Source organism: Leptopilina boulardi, unplaced genomic scaffold (genome assembly GCF_019393585.1).
Source record: "Leptopilina boulardi isolate dan_hultmark-lab unplaced genomic scaffold, ZJU_Lbou_2.1 LbouV2_262, whole genome shotgun sequence".
NCBI classification, from domain to species: domain Eukaryota; kingdom Metazoa; phylum Arthropoda; class Insecta; order Hymenoptera; family Figitidae; genus Leptopilina; species Leptopilina boulardi.
Window position 1 is genome coordinate 920,799 of NW_026137821.1, and position 13,869 is coordinate 934,667.

The 13,869-nt window shown below is 26.6% G+C and overlaps 1 protein-coding gene across 2 annotated transcripts in view; it reads left to right on the forward strand.

Moving 5' to 3' along the window:
* The window catches only part of LOC127281042 (josephin-2), a 131,868-nt gene that overhangs the window by 25,530 nt on the left and 92,469 nt on the right, over positions 1–13,869 (forward strand). Inside the window, exon 4 of one of the 2 annotated variants that reach the window (XR_007842921.1) lies at positions 399–749. Coding sequence is in view for 1 of the 2 variants with exons in the window: in XM_051304526.1 (XP_051160483.1) it covers positions 399–659 (261 nt within the window). In the remaining variant the exon portion in view is untranslated. Of the gene's footprint in view, positions 1–398; positions 9,321–13,869 lie in introns of those variants that run through there. The other variant, XM_051304526.1, reaches the window with a different exon arrangement.

Consider the following 13,869-nt stretch of genomic DNA (forward strand, 5'->3'; position numbering starts at 1 on the left):
GAAAAAAGATTTTTAAGTTTACCATAAAAATTTTGTGTAAATTTACCAAAGAAAACTTTCAGAAAATTTATTTATTAATTTAATAATTTATTAGTAACTAGAGACATTTTAATGGACTGTTTATGATTGAATATAAATTATTTTATATCTATGTATTGCTTTACATAAGTTACTGGTTAACAAAACCTCCGCTGGGAGATTTTTGCAATGCATGTTAAAAATATATAAAAATATATATTTGAACTTCTACCTGATACATCTAATGTTAAACTCGATGTTACTTAGGACCCGTATATATTTGTATGAAACTGTTCCATTTTTTGAAAAGTTTATTATTTAAGTTAGATTTACAAACATTTTAGTTTTACAAGAAATTAACTTTTTCTTAATATTTACAGGATTCTGAATTACTAGCTTACTTAAAAGACCAAATAGACAGTAATGAAAAAGAATTATTCTTGGTTGTTTCAAGAGAAGTGGACAATAATCAAGGTTGGTTATGTGAGGCACAACAAACCAAGGAATGCTCGGAAGTTGATAGGCATTCCATTACGTATATAGAAGACGGATTTCCTTCTAACAATGATTTAAAAAAGTCAATTCCCGAAGTTATTTTGAATGAAAATGAACACTTTCAAAATAACCAAATTTCTAGGTAGTTCTAATGAATTGGTTTTTCTTTTTTATAAATAAACTCCGGTGAAAATGACAGTAATATTATAATGACAATATCGCGAAGAATTTAACAAGTTAAATGTACGGACATGGCGAGCAAAATGTCGCACAAAATCATCAGGCAAGGTGTTAGTGGATAAAATATACTGATATTTATTGTGTCGATATAATCGCATCTGTTAAAAGTAATGATATAAGATATCAAAATTTGCAAATACAAAATGATTAAGTCGATATAACCCAACACAAACATTTTCGTTTTCGCTGCTTCTGGTCAAAATAAACGAAGGTCCAGTTTTGTTTTACGCTAATGTGAATATTAAATTATGAATTTTTGTATCTCAAATAGTAATAAGTAGGACAGAACTGTAACAATCACTTTTTGCAATGTCTAGACAAATAACCTCCCAAACCACGCAATTTTTCTGCGCGTCTATTTATATGTATATGTAACGGAAGAAAAGAAAAATTTAATGTTTACTTCAGTTTCTAGACGCAATTAAGGCGTTAAGCATAATGCTTGGTATAAAGCAAATCGACTGAGTCCAGGTAAATAGAAAAATAAGCATTTTCCACATATGTATTGGCCTGTTTGACGGTGTTTATCTGAATATTGAGGAATTTATCTAAGCATATTATTTTTCTTTTCCCCTACATGTATGTAGCAAAAACCAGAAGTTAACAAAACGCTGACATTTAATAAATACATATGGGAAAATTTCGTGACCTAAGGTCAAATTGCTTACTGAGACATTTGTGTCATAAAAAGCCTCTACATTGTCAATCTGAACTGAACTTCAATTCGAAAGTTTGCTCTTTTTATCCCTGTATAGTCGATCTTAAAGAAGTTATTTAAAGTTACCACTTTTATTTTAAATTTTAATGATGTTAGGAAGCTATTTTTTTTTGCATCATTTGAGTCCTGAAAACATACAGGATGGTTAAAAAAACAAAATTTTAATTTTTGCCTATTTTAGAATTTTTACTTTTTGAAAAAATTAAAATTTTTAAAAATCCATACGATGATTCTTAAGAATCGTTAAATAAGGCGTGGAAAAAAATTGGCGATGAAAAATAGTCGAAATTTTAAAAGAAGTTAGATATTTAAAATATTAATTTTTTAAAGACTTTAATTTCTACAATGTTCAAAAATAAAAATTTTTTTTTTACCATCCTGTATGTTTTTAGAACGCAAATGATGCAAAAAAAATAACTTCTTGCGAATATTAAAATTTAAAAAACTCAAAATAAAGGTGGTGACTCCCCTAAAGGATCTAAGTCCTCAATTGCCATTTTAAGAAACACATAGAAAGAAGTATTTCTTTTCTTGATTATTTTTAAAACAAAATGTCATAATTTCGTGAGATTTTCCCACAATATGACCCACCACGGTGAAAGGAACCTTAGCTACAAAAAGGTTATTTTACAGGGAAGACTTTTAAAGAAGGGCAATTAAATTAGTTGTTGAATTATTCAATTAATATTAACACAAAAAATAATTGACAAACCATTTTTTGACTATTTTATGTGAAAGCAACTCAAACTCTATTGATTCATGTAAAAAAGTCAAAATTCATATTTTTTCAACTAATGACCCTTTCACCGAAGAGCGTAATATATTATATTAAAATGGGTCCCAACAGTCAGACAACTACCTATTCACTTTGCTTAATATTTAAGGCGTTTTAAAAAACTAAGAAAATATATTCAAAGTCTCAATCTTTAATATTATTTAATAAATTATTTTTTCGATTTTTTGAAAGTAGAAAATAATTTATTAAATAATTGTGGAAGAATTTACTAAATATTAATTTAATATTATTTCATTAAAAAATTCAATAATTGTTATCAAATACAAAATAAAATAGCACTTACTACAATTTTTCTTTGATTCATTCAAAGAATATTGTTATCGTTTCTTTAAATCATAGCAATAGAGTATTCGGATGATGATAAAAAATGTAAGTAAAAAAATTATTAATAATGCTTTTGTCAGTTCGTCACTTTTAATAGTCTATTTTAACGCCATGAAGTTAAACAAACTGTCTAGAGAAGTAACTAACTGAATTTTAGAACACATTTTGCTAAATGACCGCTCTTTACTAACTGCCAATTTGTGCTGACTACCTACGACATATAATATATTAATTTTAAGTGTGTACAATAATAAATATTTATTTTATATGAACTCACTCAATTCGAACCTGTAAACGTAAAGTATTATTGATGATAAAGATTGCTTTCTCATTGAGGAAGCACTATAATACTGTGAATTTAAATTTCCTATTTTTTTACTTGTTTTTTAATTTCAAGCATTCGAAAACTACAGTTTTAGAACTGATGGTTTTCACGCGCGTATGAATGCTTTCAAATTAGAGTTATAGACATTTTTTCACTTTGTGGTATTAAATTTTTTCACTTTTACATAGATTCTAATATTTCATTGATAATGCGACTTTTTGGGAAATTTTGTTCATAACCTAATATCTTTTAAAGAAATGGATGAAAATGAATATTTCTTGAACAAAAATGAAGCTTAATAAATGCAGAATAAAGGAAAATATAGTGAAATATGGTCAGTAGTTTTAGAGCCCGATATGCAAATCTAAAGTCTACTATCTTATTTTTCGAATAAATCACAAATTTTAGTTAAAAGAGGAGAAAAATTATCTAATTTTTATAATATAGTTCATTTAAGGATTAAGGGTTTTTGGGTCTCTAAGATCCTAAGTTTCATAATAATACACCAACTTTTAAAAAGTTGACCGACTTACATTGGGTCCGCCATTTTGAATTTTACAAATCTGTTTGCGGATTCGTAATCATTGATTCAAAAATACCTAATCTATAATTCTTTTAAGAGATATTAAACGGTGCGCCAGAAGGAGGTTTAAATAAAAATGAGTTGGCACTTAAAAATTCTTTTTGATTATGGTTCTTAGATGAATAAAAAACATTTCTCAATAGGTTTGAAAATCAGCTTACGTGCCCAATTTAAAAAAAATTGAATTTTAAATATTTAAAAATAGTGTTTTATGAGAAACCAGAATTTATTTAATGTATACTTATATGCGTATAGATAATAGATGTTTTAGATTTGGGTTCATATAAATTTATTAACATTGAAGTTATTTTCTTGTTTCGTTTTTATATTTATGCATTAAGAGTGTCGAACGGTATCTGACATTCTTTGGCAAGAAGAGAGCTTTAATTATCGCTCTGAACGTGAAATAGTATTGATTTTAAAATACTTTTTTCTCGAAACACGAACACTTTTAACAAAATCAGCCAAAATCCTCATCTTATAAATTTCCTAAATCCAAAAGACTGTACGAATCCATAGAAAAACATAGTTGCAAAACAAAAAGTAGAAAAGAAATCTAATAACAGCTGCACTTTGTGCGCCCTGCATGCTGCTGTTATCTAACGGCGGCAGGAGGTAATGAACCTGTCATTATATTACTTTTGCTTCCTCGTGGAGGAAGCTTTGTAGTCCTTTCGTTTATAAAATTTTCAAAAATGGTGAAAAAAATGTTCCTCTATATAGAAACATGTTATATGAGATCCTGCTCAATTGTTCGGATGTATGTATGTGTATGTGTGTATGTGTGAGTGATTCAAGTTAATACATAATATAATTGTATTTTTTGCATTGAAACGAATCGATTTGCATATATAGAGTATATGTTACACCCAAAATTAATTAAAATTTTCTTAATTTTTTCAAAAAATTTAAGAAATTTAAAACAGTTTTCAACTTGAAATGTTTTAAATCAATAAATTGAATTGGAGAAATTCATTGCTTCACACAATAAGGAAGCTAAATGTTTTTGAAATAAATATAAAGGACCCCCTCCTTGTTCGTTTTGCAATCGTGTTTTTGTATGGATTCGCATAATCTTTCGGATTTAGGAAATTTATCTAAGATAAGGATCTCTAGCTGCTTTAGTTTACGTTTTCGTATTTTCACGTTTAGTGCCGTTTTTATAGGGCGATAACACAGGCATACAAAAGAAAAAAAATTTCAATTGACAGGACTGCCATATGGTAGATTTTCTTCCTTAAGGTGTATCTACAGAGAAAAACGTAGTCCTAACTAAAAGTTAGTTCGTGTTTTCTTTTTACAGGCATGGTGGGAAGGGGGGGGGGGTGTGATTTTTGAGAAATTGATTTCTATGGGAATTTACTCAATTTCTATATCTAAAACTGAATTTTTGCTTCTTCTGAATGTTGATTTGGATTCAGTGACTTTAATTACATAAAAATTGGATATATAAAAAAAATTTTAAATGGCGGATCTAAAAGGGTGTATTTTTTCAAAAAATTTCTCGGATTTCTTTGAAACTTGCTACTCGGGGGTTTTTGGGGTCGTTGATTACAAATATGATGTTAATTTATAAAAATTCAAAATGGCGGATCCAATATGGCGGTAAAAATAATTTTCAAATGAATAAAATCGATTGAAACTTCTTACTCGGTGGGGTTCTTCGAGGTCTTAAAAATTATTTAAAAATTTTGTAAATAATAATAAAATCTCTATGGGAAAGCAAAGTGTTCATGTAATTAATAGAAAATATGCCGAAAAAGTGTAATTCTAAATTTAAGAATATTTCCCTTGCATTTTATTCTTAAATTTTGATTAAAATACACTTAAAATAAGATAGAATTTTTAAATTAAGAAGTAGTTCTTAATTTAGCAATTCTTTTTTATTTTAAGAGTATTATATTTTAAATTTAAGAATAAAATGCATGAGAAATATTTTTAAATATACGCCAGGAAGATATTTTCAAACTTAGAGTTTTGTTTTTTTGGTGTATTCATATTTCAGCTTGCCAGTGGTTTTTATTATTATCAAATAGATTTGTTAATTAGATTTATTTGTATATTATGTAGAGAATAATAGTTCATTCTGCAAAATAAATTTACTTCCTAGATGGATAGTATTGATTATTGTTATGTACGATATATTTGACATTTTATTTATTATTTTTTTAAGATATTTTAAAGAGACTTTTTAGAGCAGATATTGTCAGCTCATATTAAGGAATTGACGTGAAATGGATTAATTTGTTTAAAATATACATAGATGTAATTGTTATAGATAAATACTGAAACCAAAGTCTTTTTAAATTTTAAATGGTTGTTAAGGCAGAATAAAAACTTTTTTTTGTATTTTTCAGATGGTATTGAACATTTTATTTATGTTTCTTATAAAATAATTTATTTATAAATCATCCATCCTTGATTAAAATTCCACAATTAATACGAAACGTGTATTTATATCCGCCCACATAGCACCGAACATTTAATAAATATTTATTTTCAATGTTCGCAGTATTCAGAATAAAGGTTAAGTAAAGCTTCTGTAAATATTTAAATGTCCGCACTTCAGCAAATGTTTAGCGCAAACCTTGAGTAAAGCTTGAAATTAAATATTCGTTAAAGGTTCGGCTCGAAACTTGAGTAAAGCTTTAAATTAAATATGCGTTAAAGGTTCAGCTCGAACCTTGATTGAAGCTTGAAAAAAATATTCGTTAAATGTTCGCCCAGATAGCTGGATTTTAAAATTATCTAATCATAAAGTATTAATTGTATTAATAATAATAATATAATTAAAATAATTATATCTTTAATTTGAATCAGTTTAATGAATAAATTGATTTAAGAAATTTTAGTTTCTAAAAATGAAAAAAAAAATAATTTCTTAAATTTAGGGACTCATACTTGATTAAGAAATTTTTTAGAGACTTTAAATAACGAAATTAATTTTGAAAATAAATTTGGGGGACCGGGGATTGAACTCGGGTTCGACGAACGCAAAGGCAATACCTAACCAACCGAGTTATACGAGCAACTATGATTGGAAAAAAAATCTTGCTCTTAAGCCACAAGTGATTTTATTGGTTTGCGGAAAACGGCGAGATAATTTAAAACTGGATTTTTTGTTTTGACAGTACATAACCAAACAAAAATTATCTTACCCATCGAAACAATTCGTGCCGTTTTCTGCAACCAATAAAATCACTTGTAGCTTAAGACCAAGATTTTTTTTTTCAATCATAGTTGCTCGTATAACTCGGTTGGTTAGGTATTGCATTTGCGTTCGTCGAACCCGTATTCGATCCCCGGTCCCCCAAATTTATTTTCAAAATTAATTTCGTTATTTAAAGTCTCTAAAAAATTGCTTAATCAAGTATGAGTCCCTAATTTAAGAAATTATTTTTTTTTGGGTCATTCCATTTTATTTCACCTATAGTCGTTGCAGCCTATTTTTAGAAAAATTTGATATTTTGTATTAATGACTTTGAGTATCCGTACAATTCATTTTTGACAATTATTTTATGAAATTTTTTTTATTTACGTTGAAATTAAGTTTTTAAGTTGAGTTGCACGGAAAATAGGTTAGTTTGACAACTTTGGAAATTTTATAAAAAAAAACAGAAATAATTTAGTTATTAAATTTTTTTTTCATTGATATTTGTTTAAAATAGTCTAATTTACCAATGTTAATTGATAATTGTGTAAAAAAGCCAAAATACTACGTGAAAATTAATATTCAAACTTACCTGTAAAATGTCAAAATTTGTCACATTTTATTTATATTTTCCAAGAGAGTTTATAAATATTATAAAATTCATTACTACCTAACAATAAGTACTTTCCATGTGCTTTCACATGATATGTTGGCTTTTTATTTTTATAATATAGAAATATGTGAAATTTTACCTTGAATATTGAACTTTTCAGGATTTTATCAGATTTTAAACACTTATATCTTCGCAGGCGATTAATGAAAAAATCCCATTTTGGTTTTAAAATTTAAGTTAAATCTTCTTTATTCATCTTATCAAAATTTGGTGATGGAGAACGAGCTACTTTTTATTTTTATTCACTTTAAAAAATCCACCTTAAAATACGAATTTGAAGGTTAAAAAACAAGTATTTTTATAAATAAAATTCATACAAATAAATCTATATTGAGAAAACCAACTTCAGTTTTATAAAATTACTTGTTTTTAACCTTTAAATTTGTATTTTAAGGTGGATTTTTCAAAGTGAATAAAAATAAAAAGTAGCTCAATGAAAAAAAATTTACTAACTGAATTATTTCTGTTCTTTTTTATAAAATTTCCAAAGCTGTCAAACTAACCTATTTTCCGTTCAACTCAACTTAAAAACTTAATTTCAACGTAAATAAAAAAAAATTTCATAAAATAATTGTCAAAAATGCATTGTACGGATATTCAAAGTCATTAATACGAAATATCAAATTTTTCTAAAAATAGGCTGCAACGACTATAGGCGAAATAAAATGGAATGACCCTTTATCATTTTTAGAAACTAAAATTTCTTAAATCAATTTATTCATTAAACTGATTCAAATTAAAGATATAATTATTTTAATTATATTATTATTATTAATACAATTAATACTTTATGATTAGATAATTTTAAAATCCAGCTATCTGGGCGAACATTTAACGAATATTTTTTTCAAGCTTCAATCAAGGTTCGAGCTGAACCTTTAACGCATATTTAATTTAAAGCTTTACTCAAGTTTCGAGCCGAACCTTTAACGAATATTTAATTTCAAGCTTCACTCAAGGTTTGCGCTAAACATTTGCCGAAGTGCGGACATTTAAATATTTACCTTTGTTCTAAATACTGCGAACATTGAAAATATATATTTATTAAATCTTCGGTTCTTTGTGGCGGAGTCATTGAGATTTAAGAAAGACTGATTTCCGATAAATTTAGTCTAAAATCAGTCCGATATTTTAACCAAGGATTTTTTGTATTTTACGGAAAACTGAATGTTTTTACTTATAAAAAGTACTTGTATATAAAATAAATATTTATATCTATCTGCAAGTGCCCCCTTAATGTTAAACAGTAAACACAATTATTTCTGTTTATGCATGTTCATTAAAGTTAAAGAAAAAGTAAGAACAAAAAATTGTTTTAAATCATTCATTATTACAATAATTATTGTAATCGTAATGAAAGCGTGACTCCAATCCATATGCCAATATTGATTCTCTTTATAGTCTGGATTTTGAAACTATAAAAGGATTTTAAAATAGTGATGCACTTCGAGCGGATATCGTCACAGAAAGATTTGAAATACCGAGATTCTCTCGAAAAAACAATTGAATGTAATATATTTTCATCTTTTTTCTTTTATGAAAGGACAGAATCTCGTCGAGAACAAATCTACTTCTGTTCATTTTAATTTACATTTAAATTAAATTTCAATCCTGTGGGCAAAAAACCATGTTCTTTCTAAAAACGTTTTAAGGACGTTCTTAGAACGTTTTTAGAACGAACATGGTTTTTTGCCCACAGGGAAATTGGTAAAATAATAAGATTTATAATACATACGTTTTAAATATACATTAGTATTTCAAGTCGTTGCGTTTAGATTTGTTTGGAGTAGATTCAATGTCATAATTCATGTAAGATTCTTGTCTAATTAAAAAAATTTGATTAAAAATTTTTTAAATATCTAGAAAATGTATTTTTTGTATTAGTTTTAAAATCGAGGGGACAACAAGCATGTTTTGGGGTCACTTTTTAAAAAGATGTCATATTAAAAATGTAACTCATTCTAATAGAATAAAATAAACGCTCGTTACTGATGCTATGTTCAGAATTTTTTTTTCTACCTAACATTGACTTATTATAAGTTCTTAAAACTCCTCAAACTCCGCCTATTACATTCGTCATAATTAGTTTTAGGAATATGTATTTTAGGCGATCATAGAAGGAAAAAATGTTTCTAAAAATTAATTTATCTGTTATTTATAAAAAAAAAATGAATTAAGAACTGTTATATATATAATACATTTTGATGTGTCATGGCATATTTCAAATAAATTGTAAGACTGAAAATTACAAACTTTTTTATTTAAACGATTCCTATATTAACAAATGAATAATAATTAATTAAAATAAAACGATTTAAGTTGCTAAAAATGTTTAAATTGCAAGTTTGCAAAAAGCTTGCTTAGTAACAGTGGGGTTACCGTGTGCGAAAGTAATTGGGTTATTTGGTTTGTGTTAATTAGTTTCATTAATTAAATTCTAACAAGCAAGTTTAACTCATAAATTAGGTTGTTAAGGCCTGAATATTATTTTATACGAATAAATTCTATGGGGAATTGTTTTACATTTATGTTTATTCCTTTTTATAATTTATTGTTATTAAGTTTCAATTTTACAAAAAATATACATAAAGGATTCTTCTTCAATAGGCACAACCCAAAAAGTAAAAGTTCTGGGATTGGCTTGATACTTTGGTAAATTGTTGTCCTATATGAAAGTAATAAGTGCTTAAAATGTTAACTCATTAAAAAAAATTTATAGAAAGTACAGGGCGCACAGTGGGCCAGGAACGCCGATTTTTGGCTAAAAGTCGATTTTGGAATATTCAAATAAGAAGCAGTACATTGTAATCGGTGATAGTGAAACTAACATTTACCAAAGTGATTTGATAATAAATTCATTCTGTTACATTTGGCAGCTATATAGATTCAAAAAAACGTCACTTTCAAAAAAAATAAATTTTTTTAATTGCAATTATCTGTTTGAGAAAATGTGCCGAAACATAAAAGTTACTGTTTTTACTTGTTATTTAGAACATAAACAACAGAAAATTTTTGACTATCCTGCATAATTAAATTTTTTTAAATAATAAATTCGTGATTAAATCAAAAAATTAAGCTTTTTGCTTCCCCGTGGAGGAAGCTTTGTAGTCCTTTCGTTTATAAAATTTTTAAACATGGTAAAAAAAAATTTTCCTCTCTATAGAAACATGTTATTTGAGATCCTGATCAATTGTCCGGATGTATGTATGTGTATGTGTGTGTGGATCGTTTTTGTGAACACGATATCTTTAACAAGTTTTTATGGATTTGGATAAACTTTGGTAGGCTTATTTATCACATTAATCTCTCAAAAATGACGAGAGGATTTTTAGAAATACCCCAAAAAAATATTTTTATCGCCTTTTTTCCAAAAATTTTTTTTTAATTGAAAAAATTTTTAAATAGAAAATTTTAAAGTAATATATAATATAATCGTCTTTCTTACATCAAGACGAATTGATTGGTATATATAAAGTATAGATTTGAGCGAAATTGAAAGAATTATTGAAAGTTAAAAAATCAAAAATTCACATTATACTAAAAAATGTTGTGTTTATTTAAATTCATGTTTATATATGAAATAATTTTATTCCCCGCATTGAAACGAATTGGTTGGTATAAATAAAGTATAGATTTGATTTAAAATTTGAGAATTAATAAAAATTGAAAAATCGAAAATTCATATTTTAGATAAAAAAATTTGTGTTTTTTTAAAATTCAAGTTAACAAATATAATAATTGTATTCCTTGCATTGAAACGAATCGATATATATATATAGTATATGTTACATCCAAAATTAATTAAAATTTTCTTAATTTTTCAAAAAATTTAATTAATCTAAATCAGTTTTTAACTCGAAATGTTTTAAATCAATCAATCGAATTAGAGAAATTTATTGCTTCCTCCACGAGGAAGCAAATTCTTTGCTTCACACAATGAGTAAGCAAAATGTTTATGAAATAAACATAAAAGACCTCCTCGTTGTTTATATTAAGTACACGCTTGCGAATAAAACTTCCCCGAACTTCCGCGCTCTATTTCATAATATGAGGTGTTAAATTCTGCTTTAGAGTGTTGACAAAAGATAGGTATACACATTTTAAAATCTGTAATTTTTAACACACATGTAAGCTGCACAAGGATCATGAAACCATTTTTCACCATTAAATGACCTAACCCTGCAGATTTAAAAACTTTTTCTGTTTGATAAATGCGACTAAGTTTTTCTAAAGGAAATTTTTGCTCTGAACACGAATCCGGTGTTCAAAAAGCTGTAACGCCGGGTTTTTAAGAAAAATGGGGTTGAAACCCTTAAGGACAGCGTTTTTTTGACACTTTTGGAAAATTCTTGGAGCAAAATCTTGACTTGATAAAAAATTCATTATTATTAGAAATCAAAGCCTGAATCGTGCTCTTTCAAATGAGCCCAGTGTGGATTCATTTATTTCAACCCTTAAAAAGGGGGTGAGTTTTTGTCCACGGGTGCGAATACTTTAAAATATGTACTAAGTTTTTGAATTCTATGTGGATGAAAAAATGATTGGAAAAAAGAATGTGCTATAACCTGTTGTTGAAAAATTTTCCCAATTCACCTGCCCTAAAAATAAACCTTAATAAAAATTTCTTTATATAACGTAATTGTTACGTCCGGCAACGCAACATAGTTAATAAATTTTAATTTATTTTTGAGTCTAGACGCATTGTCCACAACTCGGAAAACTTTCAAATTGGTTCGTTTTATTTGAAGGAAAATTTAAAAGGATTGAAAAAATAATGATGCACTGAATACACCAAAATCTTTTCGGAAGGTGTTTAATAAAAAAATAATGATCAAATCTTTTAAGGAATGAAGGAACTAAAATGCGCAACTTAATCGCACCACGTCCTTCGGAATTAGAAGTATGACAAGAAAAAAATAGATAAGAGGAGAAAAGTAATTAATTATGCAATAAAAGTACTTACTTTTTTAGATTTTATTTATAAATGTTGAAGATCGTTGAAAATTTGTTTAAATTTGAATTTTGGGTCTTGGCTTCGTGATTAAGAATTGAATTAATTGAACTTTGACTAAATGCACTGATATTTGAGAAATTTGACTGATTGCACTAAGAATTAAGAAATTAGACTTGAGAAATTTGACTTTAGAATTTAGATTGATTAATTTTGACTGAGAAATGTTGACTGACTAATTTTGAATGAGAAATTTTGACTGAGTTTTTGATTCAAATCTTTAGTTTTTATATTATTATCCCTACTTAAATTTTTTAGTTGGGTGGAAATTTGGAGATGAAAATTTTATAGAGTGGGAGGTTAAAAAGATCAGTGATTGGATTTTTTATGAAAAACTTATCTAAAAGAAAGAAGTCATTGGATCTTTCAGGCCCAGCCTTACAAGGGATGACTTTGCGTGGGCGTATCTTTAAGATTAGGGTGTTTCGAAAAAGTGGGGAACTATAGTTTACACTATTTTTAAAAGATGAAGCCAAAATTCACTTTTTAAACGAATTTTCAAAAGTACAAAAATTCTTAAAATTATTTATGACATACATGTTTTTATGAATATTTAATTACATAATGTTAAAAATTTACACATTCAATTACAAACACATACCTTTTTTTATACATATATATAAATATAAAAGATAGTTAAATAAAATTAATTATATGTAATTAAATGAGAATAGTAAAAAAAAAAAGAAACATGTAAAATTTCTGTTACTTATAGTGTAAATGATTAATTATTTTCATAATACTGTTTAAAATTTCAATATTAATTTAAATTGTTGATTAAGATTTAATTAATTTTATTTTTTTAGTAATTTGAATATATAGTTATAAATAATAAATTAATTTGAAATTCCAAACATTAATATTAAAACTTAACTAAAAATTAAAAGAATATTTTTAAGAATTATTTAAAATTATTTAAAATTCACTAAATCAACGTGTGAGATATTATTTAGAAAAATAGAAATATAACAGACTTTGTATCCTAATATTTTTTATAGTTTTATGACTAACAGATGTAATTTGATGGTAGAGACTCTTGGACTTTCGTGGGAAAGTGATAAGATATGAAAAAGACCCCAGCAGTCAACAGCTGGAAGGATGCACTTTAGAGTTTCTAAAAGATTTAATAGCTATATTCTTATCTATATTGAATTTTCCAAATTTCAAAGTGCATCCCACGAGTGAAGACAACTGAAAGTACTTTGTCTCGTTATCGGTTTTAAAAGAAAGACAAGCAATTTACACAAAAAAAATATGAGACGTAGTTTAGATAAAACAGATGTTTTCCATACAAAATTTACAAAAAATTAAATGGAAAAAGAACATAAAATTTAATAAAATATCGTAGGACGTTACACCCCCATCGTAAAATGGTTACTTAAGGATGCAAGACGAAAAGTGATCATATTTCTAAGTACAATCAAAATGAAATACAAATATTTTTAAATACGGATGAAGGGTTTTGAGGTTAAACTTTGTTGCTTGTGAACTAACCATAACAATCAAATACTCATTTTAAGTTGAAGTATCCTTTT